General features: G+C 43.8%; 2 protein-coding genes across 4 annotated transcripts in view; both read right to left on the minus strand.

Annotated features, from left to right (window-relative positions):
• The window catches only part of actn3b (actinin alpha 3b), a gene marked incomplete at its 5' end in the record, with an annotated part of 29863 nt that extends 20189 nt beyond the window's left edge, over nucleotides 1–9674 (minus strand). Inside the window, 2 exons of the mRNA XM_084549018.1 lie at nucleotides 9335–9338; nucleotides 9540–9674. Coding sequence (XP_084405144.1) covers nucleotides 9335–9338; nucleotides 9540–9674 — 139 coding nt within the window. The remainder of the gene's footprint in view (nucleotides 1–9334; nucleotides 9339–9539) is intronic.
• Nucleotides 9675–14387: 4713 nt separating this feature from the next.
• rbm14b (RNA binding motif protein 14b) lies at nucleotides 14388–21755 on the minus strand. 3 transcript variants are annotated; one of them, XM_084548695.1, is made up of 4 exons: nucleotides 21701–21755; nucleotides 18510–18862; nucleotides 17140–18187; nucleotides 14388–16866 (listed from the first exon to the last, which is right to left on the minus strand). In XM_084548695.1, the coding sequence occupies exons 2-4, from the start codon at nucleotides 18856–18858 to the stop codon at nucleotides 16545–16547; spliced, it is 1719 nt and encodes a 572-aa protein (XP_084404821.1). In that variant the 5' UTR covers nucleotides 18859–18862; nucleotides 21701–21755; the 3' UTR covers nucleotides 14388–16544. The 3 variants fall into 3 exon arrangements, with proteins under 3 accessions (XP_084404821.1, XP_084404819.1, XP_084404820.1); XM_084548693.1 differs by having other exon boundaries at nucleotides 17140–18208; XM_084548694.1 differs by lacking the exon at nucleotides 21701–21755 and adding an exon at nucleotides 21625–21693 and having other exon boundaries at nucleotides 17140–18208.
• Nucleotides 21756–24000: the final 2245 nt, after the last annotated feature.

A 24000-nucleotide genomic window follows, 5' to 3' on the forward strand; every position in this document is an offset into this window, starting at 1 on the left:
TGGTTTGGGGTAATTAAAATGCTGCTGCTTATTTTCTCACAGAAAAAACAGTATTATTAGAACAACAGCTTCAAGCTACGTTACTAGCAGTTTGAACATGTAAATGAATCCCCAACACGAATACATCAGCCCTGCTTTCAGCCTCTTCCCTATGAAGGATTAATAGGCTAATACCCAGAGACCCTGTTGACAACAAGGCTTCCACCGGCCTCCAGCACAAGGCCCGAGTCCAAACCAATGGATTCATGTCTGTGTTTAAAGGATAAAAGGCCTAGGACACCTCTTCTAGTCAATGTGTGTGTGTATGCGTGCATTAACCCTGTGCCAGATGCCACTGAGATACACTGCAGGCACATGGGCTTTCAGCTGGTGAGAGAACAGGTGGAGCAGATGACAGAAGACAATACTTCTCCGCCTACAAACACACCAAGAACAATGCTAATATTTTAAGTATGAGTTTTGTATGAATGGGACATACTGCCAGGCTCCTTTCCGAAATTTATACCCCACAATGTCATGCTGTGTTTACACCTTAGATATTCCCTTACGCAAACAGAATTTCAATGTGAAACGTAGCACATCTGATTCTGATGCATAAGCACATAGGCGAAACACGTTATACAAACACACGAGGAGTGTCCCTACGCTCCAAGAAACGAGAAAAACGAAAGGGGGACTGCCACATGGAAACACGGGCACAGGATGTGGCAGTCCACATTAAGGAATCTATTTTTTGTCCAAGTCTGAACAACAAAAGGGAACGGATGGCTAACCTGGTTCAGTCAATCAATTTTTGACACAACCATCTGTCTGGTCGTCACACTAATTGCTTCGACTCAGTGTGGGGAAACATTGTGTCCTGCTACGTTATGCTGCCTTACATCGTGTTCCACCGCCAAGCAGTTCCAGGTTGCTGCACTAACAGAAGAATGACAAATGACAACGTCAGCCACATAACAGCGCCCCTCCAGCAGTGTTTCTACCTGCGTGTATGCGTGCAAGTGTTCACTTTTCAGAGGCAGCAGTGTGAGACGACTAATTAACAGAGAATGTAGGGAAATGACAGCGATTATTTAGCAGAAAAATGTTACGTAAGTTCAGTTCAGCTGTAGAACCTAATGTGAGGACAGGTAATTTCAAATCTGGGAGTGTTGACTGATTAGAGACAGATGATGAAAGGATAATCAAAGATTTAGGATTCAGTTTGTAGTCAAGCTTCTCTGTGCATCACGTTCTTATTAATTAAGAGTGCATTAACAGTGAAAATGCTAACATACTGACGATTAACGTTCATCATCATAATATGTATCGTCTTAAATTACAGTGATAGCACGCTAGCAACTCTACACTCTAAGACTAAAGAAGGATGTAAATGAACTCCACTTATTGCTGTAGGAAAAAAACTCATCGGCTTGGCTCTGCTAACTGTGGCAGCCATGTTGAACGCCACAGCGGCCCAAAGTTGTACATACGATTTTGGCAGGAGTGTGATTTAGCTAGCCATCTGAGGTTCAGGCTAATGCTAAACCAGAATATTCAAACACAGTCCAGAGCGTCAGTCATCAAAGAGCACCTGTAGCTGCTAACGCTGCTAACATTCGAGAGCAGCAGGACTCTGGTTAACAACATTAAAAATAAGGTTATGAACTATAATTGCAATGCTGCCTGCTCTTTCATTGAATAATCACTGAAATCAGTTAAGGAAATAGTTTGAAGTATTGTATATCTTGTACTAGACAACAAGCAACAACTCAAATGTCTTGAGACGATTTGTATTGTTATTGACGCTATATAAATATAACTGAATTGAATTGAATATAGGAATGTCAGTTTTGCATTAAAGTTAAGTTTGTAGTTTCATGCCATATTTTTGAAATATTTCACTCAAATGTTGGCACCAGAGGAAGTGGCTTCATTTCTTGTCCATTTTGCCATAAATTACAATGTTCACAATAATAAACCAACGGATGGACACTGTCAAACCTAGAACAGCGCTGCTATTTGCCATTTATGTAGAAGCTGGTGCTATTTTTGTCATTTTGGTTTTACGGCTACGTTTAATGACTTGGAAAATTGGCAAACAAGGTCAAAAGTTATTTCATGGCACTGTGACTTTAAATTGTCAGCCTCGTTTTCTGCTTGCACCGTGCACACACAGTCACACAATCAGGGCATCCTTCTATTTCACTGTTCACTCTAACACTGCTTTCAACCTCTTTCTTGTTACACAACTCAGCAGGTGAATTGGCGGACGGCGTGATTGATTGTGATGTATAAAGGTGAGCGTGTGGGTTCACGGGCTGCCGCAGCAGCAGCATGTCGAGTCTTTTGTCATTTAATGAGCTCTGGACTCGAAGACTGACGAGGAGGGAGATAAATTGGTGTAAGTGGTCGTGGAGGATTTATGACAGTGCGGCTGGCCTCAGACTGGGGACGGGTTGGGGGCAGGAGGAGGGCTGTGTCTAATTTCAGCAGCAAGTTCTGTCTCTGAAATAAGAGGCAAAACTGCCCGGGCAGATTTAGGCAGATCTAAAATGAAACACAGCTTCATTCTTTTAGCCTTGTGATTCAGTCAATTAGGAAAAAGAGTATTAAATGTTCAAGTGAGATGACCTGACAACTGTGTCTTATTTTGTTATTTGTAGGTGGTGAATCTAAAGAGTTACTTTTCCACATATGACTGATGCCGTTTGCTTCGTCATTCAGGAAGTGCTCCATTATAATCCACTGAGAGCTGCTACCACAAAACTGGTAACAGCTAAAGAAAACCTGATGGGAAATAAATTAAAAATAAATTTACAGTTAAAATGATGTCTTTCTGGTAGCATCTTCATATTATAACTGGTGGAACAGAAAATGGCTGCAGCCTTAAGCCATTATAAAGTATAATAATCGTATCTTCATGACCCTAGTCCTATGACAAGCGACCCATCATTTCAACTGACGTCTAACTCACAATGGTAACTTCTGCTACCACCGGCCTATAAATATCTACTTGCATGCAGCCAGCATTCAGACAGACCCAACCATTACGAGCTTAGTTCACCTTCTATAAAGACAGGTTCAGCGTCTAGTTTACCTCATTATGACTGAAAACTGAACGCCATAAACACTACATGTGACACCATTAGGACCTCAGGTGACATTTTGTGTGCGTTTGGCCATGTATCCTCTGTGAGACATTTGTTACCGAGGTCACAGACTTGGCAGCTTGTCGCCGTCTCTTTCCTCATGATAGCTAAAACCCAATCACCAACAGTTTCAGTTCAGTTTGTTTTCAGATAGCTATAAACTTGCAGACATAACACCACTGTCAACCGTTTTGTCTAAATAATCAATTTTTATATTTAGAGACCCACAAAACTGTTCAGATCAAATAAAGACGGCAGCTCTCACAGCCAATCAATCATTTCTACCTTCGCCCTGTGGATTCTCACACTGCGGTTGCACGGTATCATGTGTCTCCTCTTGCCGTTACAACGCTCTGCCAAAGATTTTCTCTCTGCAAATTCTATCCCAATGTTCGGAAACACACTTTGATGCCAATAAAATACAGTGTAAGACTATGAAGTACATGTAACACACATACAGTATGCACACACACACACAGATACACTCCTCAGCCTTTTCCTACGGCCTCCTCAGGCTCCTGCACTAAAGCAGTTTATAGAAGCCTCCCTACATGGACACAGCTTCTGGAATAGCAACTGCTATTTGATCTGACTGCAGGCTCTCTCACCTCTCCACTTACGTTTAACCCTCGTACAGATGCTCTTCACATATACCTCTATCGCTACATGTGACTCACTAAACAGACACAAGAATCAGTCTTGCTATATTGACGCAAGTCACCAGGAACATATTTTAAAAGTTGGGAAGATATTCTTATAATCCAAGCCAATAGTCGGTCATTTCTAAAAGATAAATTGTAAGCCTTCTCTATAGACTGCAGTATGCTCATGAGTGAGCAATTTTGTCTTATGTGCTTTCAAACATGTCTTCCATTCTTGTCTCAAATAATCAGACGGCATACCGTTTTTTTTTTTAGTTGTTGGCAAATTTTAAATGTTGAATTCAGAAAAACACAAAAAAAAAAGGTTGCATGGTCTAATTTTAACCCTTTAAAGATCTCTCCTGTGTGTGCTCTGCCGGCCCAGTGTGTGCAAATATGCTGAGAGGACCAGAGATCACCCCAACAGGGTAACTTGTCACTTCCCGGGGATCACATGACCCTGACGGAGTGAATCATGGGAGTAACAGATCACAGCACAGATCGGCGGAGCAAGTCTAATGCGGAGAATTACAAATCAGTTCTACCACTTCTTGACTAATGGTGCAAATTAAGAACGGGAGACATCTCTGTGCTGTACTTGCTCGCTAAAAAAAAAAAAAAAAAACCCTGTTCTTTTCATTTATTAATCAGCTTGCATAAAAACCCTTTAATTTCATCATCTTAAAACAGACTTGAGACGTGGATAAATATATCCTAGATCAGAGAGCAGCATGTACGTTATTATGCAACATCTTCACTGTGAAGAAAACACATGGCAAATTCATTATCAGTGTTGATTTAAGTTGTTAGCTGTGAGATCGGTGGCACATTTTAAAAACATACTACAGGGCTAAGTTGAGGGATTCAGAGACCGTTGAAAGTTGAAAGCTTTTCTTATAGTGTAGTTTTTATATATTGCGGAGAATGTTGCTAGAAACACGGATAACTTTACTACAGGTTGCTCTTAAACACAGACGTTACCCAGAGAAGATGAAGTAAAAGGTGGCTGCAGATCAAACTTAAATGCAAATCACCACCCGCGTATAACCACTGTTTTAGTCTCATAGAGCATCAGGTAAGAGATCAATGACCCCGTCTGGCTGCCGCTGCACTGGCAGAGTTGTTAAATGTGCAAAATGAGATTAGACGGAAATAGATTCGATTACGCAGCACCCTAAGATCTCCCCTCGCCCACCAGGACATTACACTATGTTGAGTGGATAAATATCACATTTCTGAATATAACTCAATATATAACACTCAAAGATGATCTTCTGGCCACTTCATTGTACAAAATGAACAGCACTGAAAAAAGAGAACTATCCACTGTAAATCTAATTTAGAAAATGCAACATAAATATAAAGAAACAACAAACACGAGTGAAGTTGTTACAGAATCATGATGAAAGAGGATTACTGTGAATCCAATAAATGTTCAAAATTAGGTCTTGAGCAAATTGACCACATAATCTACTTAAATAATTTAATAAGTCACTTTTTAGAACCGTACAAATGGTATTGAGTGACAAGAGAAGAAATGCTTTTCTATCTAACCACATTTAATTTGTCCTCTTATACTACTTTTTTTTTTAATGCTTTTGTAAATCTCTTTGTAAATCTTGGTGAAGAAATTTTGCATCATTCATTGCGCTGTTGATTTAGACTGTATCCCCTCATGAATGACTGATCATTTTGATCATTTTTAGACAACTGTGTCAGCACTAACATGTCTGGGGCCTAATGTCTGTTTGTCATTCACCATCTGCTAATGGGTGAGCTCAGTCAATAAGACTGTTGATAACCCTGTGTAATGGGTATTTATAGGTTACTGCTAGCACAAGCTTCACTGGGCAGCCAGTCATTAGTCAGTTAGCAGCTGAACTCTTAAACAATGTGAAACAGAAGATGACTTTAGCCACAGTGGTGAACTTCTTTGGCATATTGACATTTTCAATTTATCCTTTTAATATATTTAACAAGGCCAAAAGTAGCCGAACTGCAACACAGGTGATCAGGTTTAGACAAATGGACAGGTATGTTGGTTACTAGTTATTAGATTAGATTATCAGTGGTTGTTTTTAGGCCAATTCTTGTGATTTTATTCTGCTAATTTAATGGTCCGTCTCATTGAGAATTTAACTCGATAAATAAATAAACTGTAAAGCACAACAGGCAGACATTAATAAGAATTGCAGCCAGAGTTCAGGCATATTATACACATTTTTGTTGCACTGATCTCCCTCTTTCAAAAAATAGATTATGGAATAAATTACGCCACTTAAGCCGTCTTTAGTTGTTTCTGTCTGATCGATTAGTGCTACTGCAATTCATAAATCATATTTAAAAAGATTACCCAAAAATGGATGTGGGTGCTGGTTATTTAATTTCATATTTTGTCTATTTCATCCCCTCTTGTTCGTTCATTTAGAGGCTGCAAGCAGACACGTCATTAATCTGCTGCAATTGGACTCATTTAAGGGTTCAAAGTGTTGCACAAGTTAAAAAGTTGCTCATCTTATTGTTTACCCAAGATCTCAAGGTGGGTTATTATGTTTAATTTAAAAGTTGCCTGTAACGTTGAGCTGTAACGTTTCCGTGAAAGAATAAAGACTTTTGCATTAATTAAGGCCCCAAGATGTTGGAGGATACAGGAAAGGCAAAATTGTTAAAACAGAATAAATATTTGGTCTTCAAAAACCATACAATGACCACAAGGTTGAATAATAACACCGTTTTCCACTTAGGCTACAAATGCCATTAAAAGTGCCGCCCACATACATCTGCAAATAAACTGCAGATTGTTGGACTGACTAGTTCAACAACTCATCCAACTTTAATAGATGTCTGTTCAGTATTACATTAATCTTTAAACACCTACTGAACCCACTTATGACTTTTTGCAAGAGTGCTCAAGTAGGACCTCTCTCTCTCTCTCTCTCTCTGAGTTCCCAGCCTAAACTCTGCAAGTCAGACATCATTAAGCTTTGAGAGTTCATGAACGCATCCCCTGTCACTATTCGCCTCGTCTCTTGAATCAGCCCGACAACCCAGTCCTTCTTATTTCTAGGATTATAGTCGCTTTGAGGAAAGAAGATTGCCAAGACAAGACGCAACCAGATTTCATAGCTCCATTCTTTCATATCTCATTTCCTCCGACAGATTTAACTTGATGCGATCTCTTAGCACAGTTTTTTGCCAGCTCCTATTAAATTAAACTCCTCGTCCAAATCAAGGTATGAATCATTTATTTCGCCATCTACAAGACATGCGTCATGATAAATATAAACCAGTGTCAAGATGTATAATTCAAACACGTACTCATCCAGTCATACACTTGTTCTAATGTCTGGTATCAGATTCGGCATCACTGTGTGTTGACAAACACTTTACTACTGAGTCAAGTGGTGAGCATCTTTTTCCACTGAAATTTCAAGGCTCGAAGCGACAACAGGTGCTGCACGGCTTCCCTTTCATATTCATTGCACTGCAAAACGATGCGCTGACTATATTTATGGGCTGATATCAGCTCCTTAAGCTAGATTTTACATGCCGAGAAGAGCATCGGAGTACCATGACCTGCTCCCCTGGGAGGCTGAAGGCTGAAGACTAAAGACTCGGTTGACTGCAGGCTTTTTTAAAGGCCTATTTTGTTGCATGCGTTTAAAGATTAACAGGTGCATGAGAAAAAATTAGAGAGCAACTCTTCTAATAGACAAAAGGGAAGAGGAAGTGTTCAACGTGACTGGAGAAAAAAAAACAGAGCAGACGAAAGAAAGCAAGAGATGAAGGCTGGGGGAGGGAAGGACGTTGGAGCCGAGCAAGTTAAGAAGTATTTTTAGGAAGATGTTTATTTGTAGGTCTGTGAAACCAACCCGGGGTGTATATCTACCAGCCTTGCCATCTCTCTCTCTCTCTCTCTGGTACCATCTGTTGAGGTCTCTCAGCCTGTCACTGTGCTTCAGCTCGATAGGTGGAGGACATTTTAAACTGACAGAACAATTCTGCAGATTCACTGCAGCTGGAAATGCCTGTTAAAGAGTGCTGTTTTCCCTGGGCTATGCTGTTATGCAAATTTGATTAGATTAGATTAGATTAGATTAGATTAGGCCAGCGAGGAATGGCATGTAAAATCGTGGCAGTAGCATTGCAGTAAGCAGAAAGCCATGAATTTAAATTTGTATCAAGGATGAGACAAAAAGCAAAATACAAAATTTGTAAAACCCACAAGTATTTTAACAACCTCATACCCTCCTACTAGTCTGTAGTAAAAATACGACACCTGTGGCACAACAAAGACTTTTCTTTTCACTTGTGACTCTTAAGTTCAGTCAAACATAAACAGCTGCTGGATACTTGTGAGTCACATGAACAACATATTTAAGTTTTATGGGGTACATTCCAATATTTTTATACCTCACTTCTGTTTTTTACTTTCATAAAGTGCCTGCGTCCGGCCTCCATCCAAAAACTGAACTTTAACTTTGCTTGTACCGTGATTCTTAAACAGTGTCAACAAGGTAATTATCAATGCAAAGTTCTAAAAATGTAAAAAAAAATGATGGTAACTTTATGTAAATTACTATAATTATTTAAACAGGAGCTAATAGACTTAATTTAGACATGGCTGACAGGAATATACAAGGAAATACAATAAATTGTAGGCTATATCCACCCAGGCTTAACATACCATCAAAATGAAACTTAACATCAGTAGTCATAACTTTATGGTACTTCTAGACGTAATCTACCTGGCTGCTATTTTCAGCTTGGGCTCCAAGAATTCCGTAGTGAAGGAAGGCTGTGGTCACTTCTTTGAAAGTCCAAGATGGCGACCAGTTAGCAACTAGCACATTAAGCTAGTCGGCTAATTATGATAAATATGGTTCCACTCAGACGATATACTGCAGTGGACAATTTGTGAGCCAAGTGAACATTGCAAAGATAGGTTAAAAGACTGTTTTCCGACTTGCGTAATGTTGTCTCTGTTCCAGTTTTGCAGCAGAAGACGTCACCTGTGTCAGTTGACTTTTAGCTCAGATCATTAAACGCACCTGTCAGGCTCGTCCTCCACAAGGCCGGCTTGTCGCCTAGGCAACGGCTGCCTCCTCCCCGGCGCTAGCTTAAAATGGCTAACAATAAAGCTAAATATAAAGGTATATATTTACGATTTTCTTTTAGAAGTTTTTTTTAAAAATCTGAGGGATGATGCTTATTTAAATTTAATGCAGACCTGCTTATGTTAGACTAAAAATAAGTAAACTGTTTTTTTTTGTTTTTTGTTTTTGTTTTTTGCTTTTAAATACAATGTTTACATAAAGCGTTTAAGACTTCCTCCAGTTGGTTAGTTTTTTTGTTAAACGTGTGTGTATTTGATAGACGTACATGAAGGCAAAAGAGTGGGGAGGGTGGTATTATATTTAGACAGTCTGCAAAGCAATCGGGGGTAACTGAAAGACAACACTGAGAAAGTTCCACGGACTAAAATATCTGCCCACACAGCTTCCAGCACGACTGAAGTGCCAGGTGCGAGGACAGCTAAGGCGCAGATGCCCAGCTCCATACCGGGCTGTTTTAGACATTACACAGTTAGAGGGAGGGCAGTGATTCTGAAAATAATACAGTTTGACATGTTAACGAGTAAAATGCATCAAAAAAAATATATATATGTACCGGTGTGACTGTGAGTGATTTTGGGTAAATCTGTGCGTAATTACGCACGGCGGCACAAGCGTTGCGCGCTGCTCAGAGCCTCCACATCTAAACCTACCTTCCTCTGCTGCTTCTCCCAGGCGGGGTCCAGCAGCAGGTCCCTGTCCCAGTCATCCTCTTGGGTCATGTACGTCTCCTCATGTTGGATCGTGTAGGAGTTGCTGTATGTCATTTGGGTTTCGACAGCTGTCATCCTTCCGCCTCTGTCAGGACTCACGCGTCCCCCTCAGCTTATAGTGAGAAAAAAAATAATCAGCAATACAAACGACGATGACGCCGTGCGGGCAAGAACCACCTTGAGACGAGGGGTCTCGCTTTCGGGGGGAGAGACAGTAGGGGTTGCAGAGACCAGTCTCCACTGGTGCGAGGTGCCTGTGCGGAGGTGGTGCTCCCACTACCAGAAGACCCTGCTGGCCGGTGCTCCTTTCCTGGTCAAAAGTGGCACACGTGACCGCACCCCAATAAGTATGGGAACCGACAGCTTGGGTATCAGGTTCTGACTCTAAAAAGGTGTGAAAGGCGGGGTAGTCTCTCGCGGGCAGGGGTAGCGGGCCTGTGAGTGGTGCAGAAGCATGTCAATTACGCCTCCTCTCGCCAGAGAAGTTTTTATGGTCTGTGTAATGCACCTGTTGCTGTTAGTGATCCTCAATGGCAAACCCAGGCCTCTGTAGTTTCAGCCTACCTCTCCCATAAAATAAGATCAAACAACCACATTTAAAAACCAGTCTGGAGGACTAAAGGGCAGTTTATAAGAGATTTTGGAAAGCCCTCCCTTCTGAATACAGCTCTCACCCCAGGCAAAGTGAAGCCCTGGGCTTTCTACTGTAATATCCGACATGAGCTCAAACCATCTTAATTCACATTGCTAAAATTAGGCTGCAGGTAAATCTGTCATCCATGCTGTTCATTCTTTATCATAAACTATAAGGTATCTCCAAATAATATATCAACATGCAGTACACATGGCATTCTGTTTGTCTTTGTACACAAATTCAATAAAAAGGAGGAAACTTATATGAGGAAAAAAATGAATTTATTTATAATGTTCATGCAACATTTTAAGAAATACAGGTTAAAAGGCATATATATATACATATATTATATATATATATGCATACACAACCATACAATATAATTTGTGTTTATATCAGGATTTGTCATTCACAGTAAACATGTTGACTCGTTCATCAATCAACAACAACAAAAAAAAAATAATTAAAAAAATCTGCTCACATTCATCTTTGTGCCGGAACAAGTCCCTTTGAAATGAGCAGATCCAGATTGCTATCCTCTTGAGATGACACATTATTCAGTCACCCTCTTTGGGAACTAGAGCGATTTACATCATAATTAATCAAGCATCTAATTTAACTACACTAAGCTTGGTCCATTAACCTACTTGCAGAAGCTTAGCTACTGTGCGACTATTTGTGGTCATTATTAGGTGCACTGTTGCGCGATGAAATGAAAATGGTTGATAACCGTAAATACTGATGCCAATGCGAGATATTTTTTGAATATGAAATGGACCATGAAAAAAAAAGACAGCTTTGGCCTCTGGTGGCTACTAAACACAACAACAGGGGGTGGACAAATTAATATGAAAACCCCTACAATGTAATGCAAGCCAATACACCAGAAGAACGCAGCACATAATAATAATACTACTACTACTACTAATAATAACAATAAATACCAAAACCTATGTGCTTTTCAACATTACTGAACAGTTTGAGCTGCTTGGAGGTGTAAATCATCCTTGCAGCGATGCAGTATAGAACTGCATTGCATTCTGCAGGAGTTCATATTGTGTCCCCTCAACATGAGGTAATGTTTTAAAGTGAAGACTACCGTTGGTGACTACCGTTGGTGTCTTCACCTGAAGAAAGGATGAGCAGCTGTAATTGGCATCTGTGCTAGAAAACCCAGAAGTGTCACTTTAATTAAACTTGCAGAATTTCAGCTTGCAAACTCAAAAGGCAATATGGTCTAAAATGAGTTGTGCTAACCGGAGTGGGCTGTGTTCCAGATGCACACACTTGTACATCTCAGCTGGTATCTGCTGCTGCAGAAAAACAGCTGTTACCTGCAAGATCCCATCAAAACGACACAATACAGGGATGTGTGTGTGTGTGCATGTGTGTGTGCATGTGTGTGCGCGTGTGTACAGACTATTTGAATTCTTCGGCTGTCCAAACCACAGAAGGCGAGGGGGGGTACGGGTTAGGAAGTGGTGGGAGAGAGGAGGCTGCAGCGAGCTTTTTGGCCGTCAATACAGCGCAACTGTGAATTCAGAGCAGGGGTTTTAGAGATGCGTGGCTGCATACACCCAAGCACGGGAAGCCCAGACTCACAAGCACCAGAAGAAGCCTTCATGTAAGGGAAGAGTGGAGCGGGAGGTATGAGGTGGCTGCAGGGGGAATAACTGGAGCACCGTGTGCCCTGATCATGGAGGCTGAGGCTGGAATCATTTGGTGCTTTTTTTTCCCTACTCGTTCTGCAGCTGTAATAAAACTGGCACGTGGTTGCACTGAATCTCCTAACCGCATGCAAATTATGATGCACTGCTTTGTAAATGCAAATCAAGCTTGGCTGGATTTCTGCACTTTAGTAGATAAATATTAAGTGTGTGTAAGATTTTGAAAATCAGCATTATTCAGACACTATAGGGTCCTCCAAGATCAGAAAGGCAAGGTTAGGGAGCAGCCTTGACCATAGGATCCTTTCATTACTAACTCACCTTATAATCAACTCATCTATCCATTCCTCTCCACCTCCTGTCTCCCTTCCCTTTGTTTGTTAGGCATACAGAAGGCAGCGCCGCCTTTGCCTCGAATCCACCCTGCGGCTGTCAGAGCAAATGCCAGACAACTCATACTGAAAGACAGTGAGTGTGGGATTGATTGTGTGTCAGGATTAAGCCCTCGGTCTCAGAGCAAGCTTAACAGGTAAGAACACATACAAGTCACTCAGGGCACAACATATCCAACCAGTCCAGCTGATGCCAGAATTAGAGAAACAGAGCTGCTGTACCAGAAAAGTCCTATAGGAATCCTGAGATTGATGAGGATCTACAGGTCAGACTGGCCTCACATTGAGGCCTATCTTATAGGACGTTTCTGATTGGCGCACATGGGCTGTGAGGGAACCAAATGTGAGCAGCTGTTAACCCCTATAGTCTGAGGCTTGTTTTTCACTTAAACCCTTCCACAGCCGCTCGGTGCAACGCCACAAGTTTTTGCAAAGCGATTTGTCCAACACTGAAGTCTCTGTGTCATGTTACTGAGTCCGGCGGCGGGCCACCACACATACACTGTCCGTTGGCGCGCCCAGGCCTCTACGGTAACAAAGGAGGATGGGGAGTTTGGGTCAGGTGGGTGGTTCTGGGAAGTTGAGTCCGAGCCAGAGCCACGAACCCAGATCCAAGGTGGCGGCGGCGGTGGCGGCGGGGGGGGAAGTAAAAAAAAAAAAAGCGCAGTGTGTGCGTGTGGACGGCGGAGAGAAGAGGCGCATGGGGACAGTATAGGACGGGGAGGATTGAGGAGGAGGAGGAGAAGGGAGAGGGAAGGAGGGGGGAAGAGGGAGGGAAGGAGGGAGGGGAGGGAGGGAAGGAGGGAGGGGAGGGAGGGGAGGGCGGCGAATACGGCGGTGGAGAGGACTAGCGGGCAAGGGGAAGGGTGGGGGTGTGTCCGCATATGCCAAGCTTCACCAATCAATGGAAAATACCACACAAGATGCTCTCTTTTTCACACCCACTCTTATCACACACTCTTTATTCACTAGCTTAGTCACCAGCAGGACAGAGGGGGGGCACCGTCAGTCGCCTTGTGTGCTGATGCGAGACAGGACTCAAGTCCAGCGGAGGGGTCCTAAACCCACCCCACCCTTGCCCACCACCCCCACCGAGGAGAAGCCCAAGGCTGCAGGTGTGACACTGCCATTGCAGCAGAGGAGGAGTTACGGACTGGGGGGGGGGGGGGGGGGGGGGAGAGAAGGGGAGGTGGTGATGGCAGAGGAGAGGAGGGGGAGGAGTGTTTGGGCAAGGCACAGTCAAAGGAGGGGGCGGCAGGTGGGGAGAGGAGAGGTCAGTGCTTTTATGATTTTTTTTTTTTTTTTGCTGTTGTTTTTTTGTTTTTTTTTTCATTTACCTTGGTGGTGAAGAGAGAGAGAACAAGTTCCCACTGCGGTGGCGTCGCGCTAAAAGTCGTCCCCATGGCTCACGCTGCCACGCTCACGCACGACTGCACGCTGGCCGTTCCAGGTGGCACGGTGACCTAATTCAGTTGAGATAGTTAGTTCAGAGCTGGACTGTCGTGGGGCTTTCTTTTTTTTTTTTGCTTTTTCTTTTTTTTGCGGCAGAGTCACAGATCATCACGCATGCATTTCTGAGAGTAGAGTGGACACAGAGACACACGGAGAGGGAGAAATTTGGTGCAGCAGGGAGAGACCAGACCAGACGCACACCCATCAACCCCCAGGAACAAGACTGCTCCACAGATCAAAATGCACCCACGCCATTCTATCTGTGTGCCTCTCCCCAGCTCTCTCGGTGTAAATTTCACACGGTGTGTAAGGCCATGTCTGCGTGGAAATCAATTTGCAGGACCGCATCGGGCGCCTCTAGTCAGAATTAAGTGCTGGAATTCATTTGGTCGAAACCCCTTCAAAAAGACGCATTTGCTTTGCGCAGCATTTGAGAAGCTGGAGAGAGAAAGGAGCACCAACCCGCACTTACCCTGACCAAAGAGAGCAAAGCTGGGCCAGCATCTACACCTGTCTCCCCCTGGGTCCCCAGTCAAATGGGTCTGGTGGTCATTTTACACAAGAGAAACAGATAGTGGAGAAGAACAACATAAACAAGAAGAAGGGGAAATGCCCAAACCCTTTTCTTTCTTTAACCACAGTAGTCAGCCAAACATTCTTTATTATAATAAGGTTTAGAGTATACATATTCTCAATAAAAAGCATGCCGATTATTGTTTTTTTTTTAACCTTTCGTCTTTTCTTTAAAAAAAAAAAAAGGCAAAATTAAAATACTTCTCTAAAAAATACGATCTCAAACATGGCAAACAAGACATTTCGCAAACCACATAATTCTACAAAGGATGCAACTGGTATGTGTTTGTATATACGACACAGAAAGATTACACTGTGAGATGCAAAAGTCGCTTAACCGCTAAAAACCACAGGAGGAGAGGGGAGGGGGGGGGGGGGGCAAACAACGAGGCAGTAAGGTGATTTCAAGGGGTCTGTGTGTGCAACAGACCGCTGTCAAATAGTAGTTGCAAAAAACTCAAGTGATTGTTTTAATTGTAGAGCCAGATGGGTGGGATTTGCCACTCAGGACCAGGCTGCTAAGCCAACCAGCCGGCCGTGGCACCTCCACCTATGAGATCCAACAATTAAATTAAAACAGACCGAAAGAAAAGCAAGTTTTTGCAACTACAATCTAAAGCAGGTCGCGGTATTTAGAGGATAAAAGGAGGATTCTCGGTGGCAACTGGAAGACACTGCCCCATCTCTCGCTTCGTTGGTGCTTTCACTATCGTTTCTGCTTAAAACCAGCGGCTAATTGGGAACCTGCGAGGCTCCGTTTGTGGCTTTAAAAACACATGATATGAAACAAATCGAATACAGGACTGCAAGTCCAAGAAAGCTTCACTACTCGTGGCCTTCTGGGTACTAAGCTCTGGAGGGCTCCTGCTGCCCCTCCTTGAAATGATTAAAAAGTAATGTCAAAAGCACTTAAAATGGGAGATCCCTCCGCTTAATGCACTTCACCTCAAGGCTTATAGGCACATAATTGAGCGTGTCACATATTACCGTGATTTCAAACAGGATGCAATTTAAAGCTCCTTTGTAAACAGCTCATTCAGTAGTCACACATGGGTTTGTTTTCCATTTATAGTTCAATACATCCCAGGCTGACTTACAACACATGTAAACTACACAAAAACAAACAAAACGTATGCGCTATCTTGTGTTTTTCTTTTAAAAGGCCTCTGAAAATGAATGAGGACTCTGTATTATACAGCATATCTACAAAAAGTCGTTAAAATCTGGCTCCTCCCTCTCTAAGAAGCTGACCCTGTACCTTTGCAAGGAGCAGAAACTGCTGACTGGGTGAAAAACAAATGTGGAATAGCAGAGAATAGTACAGAAGAGAATCTGCGCTGAAATTTACTGTCAGAGGTAGGCAGCTGTAGTTAGGAAGAGAAAGAGGTGAAGCAGTGTCTTTCAGGGTTGTGGTTAAAGGTGGGGAAGGGATTCAGAAAAAAAAAAGGGCCAAGGAGAGATCTGAACATACATTACAGTACGTATATGTGTGCTTTACGTTTTTTTTTTTTGTTTGTTTGTTTGTTTCAGCAAGGCGCAGTCGTAGCTGCTGCGTTTGTGCGCTGCAAGGTCAAGAGCCCGCACGTCTCACCTGATCACACATCCACAACGCATTCAAGACAAACACCCCCCGCCCCCCTTCCGCAAAACACATCAACCTTGGTTCTGTTGGGACACAATGCAATGCAGCCACTGCACAATATGTTAATCTGTCCTCCCATCCAATTACATTATAAACTCTTCAACATAAGGCAAAAAAGGTTTCAAATTAGCTGCCCTAACTGATCATCTAGGCCTAAGGAGGATGGCTGATGTTGTTTGTCGTAGATTTGGCCTTAGAAAATCATAACTGGGTTGCGGAAATAAAGGCATGTGAAATGACTGACTCGGTCAGTCTAATACTGGCACAAGTGTGACACTGGCACGATAAAAAAGTAAAACTGAGAAGCACAAAGAATGCCCATAAAACAGATGAGAGCCTCGCTTTCATGGCTGCACTGTGTGTATGCAAACTGGACCAAGGTTAGCTGATCAAGTCCCTCATGAAGCAGGTTAATAAACCAAAGAGCCCCCAGTTTCAAAGCCCAGCCCACACTTAGAGCCCCAGACACACACACACATACATACATACATACAGCTGCTGTAAGGTGGTCAAGTTTGGGGTGGAAGAGGGAGGGGTGATGGGTTTCAGGGTAAAGAGGGAAGAGGGGCAGGTAGGTGTGTGCGACTATCGGAAGGGGGGCTCAGGCGTGTGAAGGGAGAGTTCGGGGCGGCGGAGGATGGCCTCCTTGCGCGTGGGCGGCGGCAACGGCGGCTCATACACCCTGGGCGCAGCCATGGCGGCTGCCACTGCCGCAGCGGTGGGGACCACTGGCCTGAGAGCGTCCAACGTAGCAACCGGCTGGGCAGATATCGTAGGTACAGCTGGAACCCCCGGCATGGCCTGCACTCCCGGCATGCCAGGGATGGCTGTCACTGTGTTCGGTGGTGGGTAGGCGTACTGGAACTGGGGGTACTGCTGCAGCTGCTGGTAGTACTCCGCATAGTACCTAAGACGAGAGAGATGGAGGAAATAGAGAGAGTACGGTTAAGGCAAGAAGACACAAAGGAAGTAACACAGGAGTGATGATGCCAAGAAGAACATGGAAAATTCATCAACCGTGACAAATGTGGCTACTTGTTGGCCAAAGCATGACTAAAACTAAACAAACTCCTCAAGGTAAATAGTTTAAAAGCTGTAGACAAACTGAAGATCGAGACTTTCTGGCAACATTTCATAGGTGCTGCATAGCTGATGGTTAACAGTATCACAGATGGCCTACCTGGCCATGGGGTCCTCTGCAGCTTCAACCGCCTCTTCAGCTGCTCGGCCAGCTGGCGTGGGGAGCAGCGGTCGACGTGGCTTGGCCCTCTGGTACATGAATGGCTTCATCACAGGGTCTGGTAGCAGAGGTGCTGACCTCCGTAGGGGACTGCGGTCCCTCTCGCCAGACTTCGCCACAGCCGCTGCTGCTGCCGCGGCAGCCGCTGACTGCTGCTCAGCCACAACCTGCTGGCCCTGGGCAAAGTAATGCGCCTGCCTGGCAGCCTCAAAGAGGGCTGTGGTAGGGTCCGCTGCTCCCATAGCGCTTATATGAGCGTAGGCTGGTGTGGCTGCGCCGTAAATTGCCTGAGCTACAGTGTAAGCAGGGTTGACTGCAGCCGCTGCAGTTGGCATTTCTATTCCATGAGCAGCAGTCAGGTAGACGGGGGGGTTGGCCATAGTTGGGGTGTAAACCGGAGTTGTGTACGCAGCGGCGGCGGCTGCAGCAGCAGCAGCTGCTGGAGATGCAGCCATCTGCCCATAGATATTGGGCGTCATTGAGCTGTACATTTGTGTGGCGCCTGATGTAAGAGCTGCCTGATTGGCCACCGATCCATATAGTTGATTGGCAACATTTGCACCATACACCTGACTGGCAAGGGCACCATAAACAGCTGGATTCACAGGGTTTCCATCAGTGCGTGTGCCAGTGGTAATCCCTGTGAGAGCAGCGTATGTGGGATCAAAGGTGGAGGTGTTGTAGACTGAATTGTGCACGCTTTGTTGGACCTGTAGAGGCAGGCCGGCGGCTGCAGCGGCGGCAGCAGCCAGGACCGCTGCCTGGCTCTGGTACTGCTCCAGAGAAGGCTTCCCCACAGGGCATTCTCCAGCATAGTGGCCCTGCTTCCCACAGTTAACACACGGGATTTTCCCCGTAGGTGCCTGCTTGCTGGGCTGGACCTTTGACAGCTCTACAGACAGGGGACGGCCCTTGAAGGAGGTGCCATGAAGGGCTTCAATGGCCTGAAGAGCATCTTCCTTGTTTTCCATGTGAACAAAGGCATAGCCTACGGAAGAGGAATGCCTGGCTGTCATTGAGCGCAGGGACAACAATTAGGATCACAGTGGCATTGCCACGAGCACTTACTACTTCTACATGCCTACCACCTTGACTGTTTTTACGACAGGGATTTTATTTTGCTCTCTACGCTGTGAACTTTGCACTGTTGTATCATGGCATATCTTGTTTTGAGACTCTGTTATAAACACTCCCAGCAATTTAACAACTACAATTCGACTGTAAAATACAACTTCTTACCTGCACAACTTTAGCTATGCACTACATTCACAATTTAGCATTGAAGGAGCATTTGTAGGTTCTTTGCTTACCTTTGACTTTGTCACACTCGAGAACTTTCCCAAATGTCTGGAACAATTGCTGCAGGTCTTCTGTGGTGCACATGCCACTTAGATTACCCACAAACACCTTGGTGGAGTGCAGCGGCCTTCCCCTCGACTCCTCAACCACCAAATTCCGTCCGCGAAACTCTCTCCCATTGAGCTCCCGGATGGCACGCTCTGCAGCACCCTCGCCCTGCAGATGCACGAAGGCAAACTGCCGCAGCACACTGCAGCTGACCACCTGGCCATACGGTTCGAAGATGGCTGACAGCTCCTCCTGGGTGGTGTCCAAAGCCAGGTTGCCCACGAAGAGCTTCACTGTGTGGCTTTTGTCCATGGCGCTGCGGATACACAGAAGAGGGACGTGCTTGACTGTTGTGCAAAGATTAACTACACGGTGCAACCATCAGCTGTCCTAGACGTAACCACTACTGAGGGAGCACAAAGCAACACCGCCGCCTTTATCTGTGTCTGACAACGAGAAGGAAGTACTAGAGTGCAATTGCCTTAATATAGGGGTGGACTGCTGTACACAGCCTACCCAGCTATTTAGCTTTTCCTTCAGGGCTCAGAGATGCCTGTGGGGGGAAGGGTGCTGTTAGCTGTGGGTTTAAAAACAAGACTTGCTCCATTCCTCCAACATGAAACTGCTGTTTATTATCCAGTGACACGGCAGATTTACTGATAAATCTGAAGAGCCGGAGATAAAGCACACCAATAGCAGATGCAAATCGCAATCAAGCCTTCACAAAACAGTCAAACACTCCTAAGAAGCCAGAGTAACAAATTCAAATCCAAGTTTACATATGAAATACCACACAACCCGCACATTTGCCTGTGAACTGCCCGCATATAAAATGAGATTAGCAGAGAAGGACACATTATGTAAGTAAATAACAGCTAAACATTCTCAGTATCTGAAGGAGGTCTTAAAGACTTGGACTGTTCTCGCTTGAAAGCCGACTGTGATTACCCATGCAGCTATGAGTCACACTCATACACAGCAGACAGACTGGCAAGCAGAGCATTCTGCAACAATAACTCCAAGAAGAAGCACGGTTTATCGACTCATGTTGCATTTATAACCACCAGAATAAGATATTTATCATGCAGAATGATGCATTTGTGTTGAAACCTTGAATGTTCCTATAGGTTAGTCACCAGCTTTCCTCTTCCCAGACTCTTAGGGTCGACCGCTCACATTGCATTCATAACGACTATGGGACTTTTATGATACGGACTGATGCATTTGTGTTGGAAAGTCTGTTTCGAACCAGCCTCTGAATCTACGGGTCAAACTGCGAGTTGTTAAACGTCTTCCCAAACTTTTATGCCTGGCCGCTTGGACTGCATTCATAGTGATAAGACTTTTATGATTAATTATGATGCATTGCCGTTGAAAAGGTCGCCTTAAATCGGTTTCTTAATCCAGAGGTTAAACATACGAGTTTCTTTTTCTACACATTGAGGAACACATTATCTCCTCCTCTTCCTCCTGAACTTTTATGCTTACCCACCGACACTGCATTCATAATGATAATTAGACTTTGCCTTTGCATTAATTGCAAGTTTTCCCAAACTTTTACGCTTGGCCACTCAGATTGCATTCACAGTAGGTGTTTCCACAGGTTGCGGAGCACATTTCCACTTCCTAAACTTTCACGGTTGGACACCAACGCTGCACTCGTACTGATACTACGTACTGATACTACTAAGATACCAAATGTCTGTTTCAGATCAGTCTCTAAATATACAGGAAATACATACACGTGTTTCTAGAAGTTCTGCCTTCTTGCTTAGCTGTACGGACAGAATTCAAGACTTTTATGTCACGGACTGATGCGTTTGTGTTGAAAAGTCTGTTACAAATCTCTCCCTCTCTTTATCTACAGGCCAAACAAGGTGTGCTTCTATTAAGTTGGCAAACACTTTCCCTAACTAACTAATAATGAGACTTTTATTGTTAATAATGATGCATTAATGTTGAAAAGGCCGTCTTAAACCTGGAGGTAAAACATAAGAATATTTCTACAGGCTGGCGATCACATTTCCTCTTCCCCAGCTTTCACCGTTGGAGAATAACAGTGCACAGTAACAATATTTTCAAGATACCGACCGTTATCTCTCTAAATCTACAGGTCAAAATGTAATTTCGTAAACGGTTTTCGCATTCCCAAACCTTCACACTTGGCGGCTCAGACTGTACCCATGGTGGCAAGAAGACTTTTGATGCATTATTGTCGAAAAGGCTGCCTTAAACCAGTTTCTGAACGTAGAGGTAAAACATAAAGAGCGTTTCTACAGGTTGGCGGGAACATTTCCTCTTTCCAAACTTCCACGGCTGGCTGTAAATCAAAGGGGAAGATGAAACAAAACACCAGAGAAGGTCATTTGTAGTGTTTTCTCTTAGGCTCCAACAGGCTGCTAAATGAAATTCACTTTCCCTCTTCTTGCTGCAGCTCAGAGAAATCAAAGAGATGCATGTTATCTGCTTCAATATGTACACACACTCACATATATATATATGTATATATGTGAGTGTACTTCCATACGGCTGCTGCATTGAACACTGGGTTCATTTGAGGCATAACCAGGGGGAAGCTGGTTTTCTGATGACGCAGCACGACGCTGAGTCAACACATTTTCACCACACGGGTCATTTACAGGAGAAAAGGAATACACGGGTTTTTTTTAAAAAAAAAAAAAGAAAGAAAGGACGAAAAGACACATGTTAAGTTGACTGCCTGCAAGCACGTTGCCTACGATTGCTGTAAAATGTGAACGGGAGACTGGATGCTTGTCGGTTCGATCGCTTGTCGAAAACGCGTAAAATAATGCACGAAGACAGATCATTCAAACTATTTACTTAAAAAAAATGACATCGATGATGAATACTCAACACCCCGCGGTTTAGATCTCTCTTATTAGGATACAGTGTAACAACAATCACGTTTTTTCCCCCCTCAGCACAGGAATGAATACAGTGTAACACCGAGTGAGTCCCGTGCAACAACACCACCACCACCGTCTAATAATCTTAGTCGCCAACACGTCCCCCTTTAAAAAAAACAGCCGAGCTTTAAGGCGAAGTGGATTTAATTACCTCTCATGCGGCTCAGATGAGAATAATGCTGCAGAAAAAAAAGGGGGCGATTAAATAAAAGGATCTACCATCTTACCTAAGCGGTGCTGTGTTTCAAAATGGTAGCGCCTGCTTCCGTTTGAGCGTCGGGCATACTGCTGGAGAGGCTGCAGAGGGGGAGGGCTGCTGCTGCTGCCGCCGCCGCTGCTGCTGCTGCTGCTGCTGCACCCCGAGGATGATGCTCGATCCACAAAAAGGGACTCATCACAAACGACTCAAGCACACGCGGAGCCCGAGTGAGCTCGTTTCATTTATTACAGCCACTGCAGGCTACCTCGGAGTCACAGCAGAGAGGATTGTTCTCGCTCCGAGGGGACGCAAGCAACAAGTGAGGGAGCGAGTTCAATTAAAGAGCTGTCTGTGTGCCATGAGGAGGAGGAGGAGGAGAAAAAAAAAATTATGACAGCTTTGCTTAATGAAACACAGAGGACGGGTCAAATGCAGAATCAGTGCAACCCAGAACCACTCAGATGCAGAGATCAAGTAAATCATCTAAACTTAAAGGAGTGAAAATATTAGAAGAACATTTTCTGTTTTATAGTAAACGTGACTGCCTTCGAGCAGATGAGTGTCCTCAATATGAGCTGGGTTCTGCTCAAGGTTTGTTCCTATTAATGAAGAACAGCACAAGTGTTGACCTGGCCTCTAAATTCACAAAATCCCAAACTGATCAAGTATCTGTGGGATGATCCACAGAGGGCCCCTCCCCTCAACCCATAGGACCCAAAGGCCCCCACTAACAACATTCTGTTACATGAGACACAACTGTTTTGGAGGCACAAGGGAGACCTACACAATATTAGGAAGGTGGTCATAATGTTGTGCCTGATCAGTGTATTTATTCACATAGTTTTTTTCCCCTCATACCTCATTCCATTTTTTTAATCCAACATATTTTTGCAGTCTTGCCCGGTTGCCGCGACAACTAAATGTCCCCTTGGGGGATCAACACAGCCTTATCTTCTTTTAAAAGAAATAAAAATGAATCTGTTGGATATTACAATTGGATGTGCACCAATTCCATTTCTGGCAATATGTCCGAGTAGGTTCTTGGTCATCCAGGTCAAGGCACATTCAAAACAAGGCCGTAACAACGCCAACTGGACTTGTTCAGTTTCCATGGAGACGTGTCACCGCTCATCCAAGTAGCTCCTTCAGTCCTAAATGAGTGGTGGGGAGTTTAGGTTTTCATCAGGAACCTGAAATGGATTGTTAGTCGAACTAATTTGGGGGAAAAAACAGGATCCTAACTAATTCCTAATAGACAGACGAGTGTCTGGTTGTTAACCGACTCTACTCATGTGATGTTTAGGTGGGCAACACCCATCTCCAAGAAACCCAACACGTCCAGCTGCCTTAGTTTCAGCCTTGCTTTTGATATTTAACTCTTTAGCTTTTGAGTTTAACTCAAAAACGAATCCATAAATTCATTTATAACAAAATCAGCCCCGACACAGGAATGTATAACGACTGAACGTTTGGCGGGGGAATTCAGTAAAACCTATCAAGGCATCAGCAGAGCAGGGCAGACGTTCAATATTGAGAGGGGGAAAAAAACAACACAAAATTTCCAACACACCGTGTCCCAATATTGATACCTGCACCAGAAAGAAAAGTATTCTCAGAACATTATATTTCATTTATCATAAACAGTAATAGAAAATGTCAGCCTCTCCTCGTTGCTCTGAAGTTGGCAGCAGCAGCAGCGATGAAGAAACACTACACTTAAACGCCATGTTGAAAAAACAGCTGAGCACATGATCCTCTAAGGCCTCCCTCTCTTGTTTTAACCCCCCCCCCCCCCCCCCCTTGCCCTTTCACTTTGGATGGAATTTGACTCTCCCTCTCCAGGCTCCTTTTAATCTCTCTCTCTTTTCCCCAAGTCACTCACACCACCTTATGGATTTGAAATGAACAGGCTGAGCTCGGACCACGTTGGCTCCACGGTTCCCAACCTCTTTGAAAAACAAAATACCCAGTGGTTAGTCATTAAAGAGGATTTTTCAAAAATGCTGCTGATGGATCCGTGGTTTCACATGTAAACTGGAAGCCTTTTCCATCCACTTTCTGCTAAATATTCAACTAGTTTTTCCTGATTTCTTCTTAAAAGCTGCCGTCAGGCATGACTCAGTTTTGCATTACACCATGTTGTAATGAACTTATTATCATATACATGTTTCCACGTATAATATTCACTAACAGTACACGTATATGAGTAGTAGCAGGGTGTTAGAAGTGTTTTTAGGAAGCTTTTATGAATTAACTTTCATAACACCCAAGCTAAGAGGTAAAACAGATACATCAAGTCTTAGTGGTCCAGCTTATCACATTTAACAG

The sequence above is a fragment of the Chelon labrosus genome (assembly GCF_963514085.1).
Source record: "Chelon labrosus genome assembly, chromosome: 1".
Classification (NCBI taxonomy): domain Eukaryota; kingdom Metazoa; phylum Chordata; class Actinopteri; order Mugiliformes; family Mugilidae; genus Chelon; species Chelon labrosus.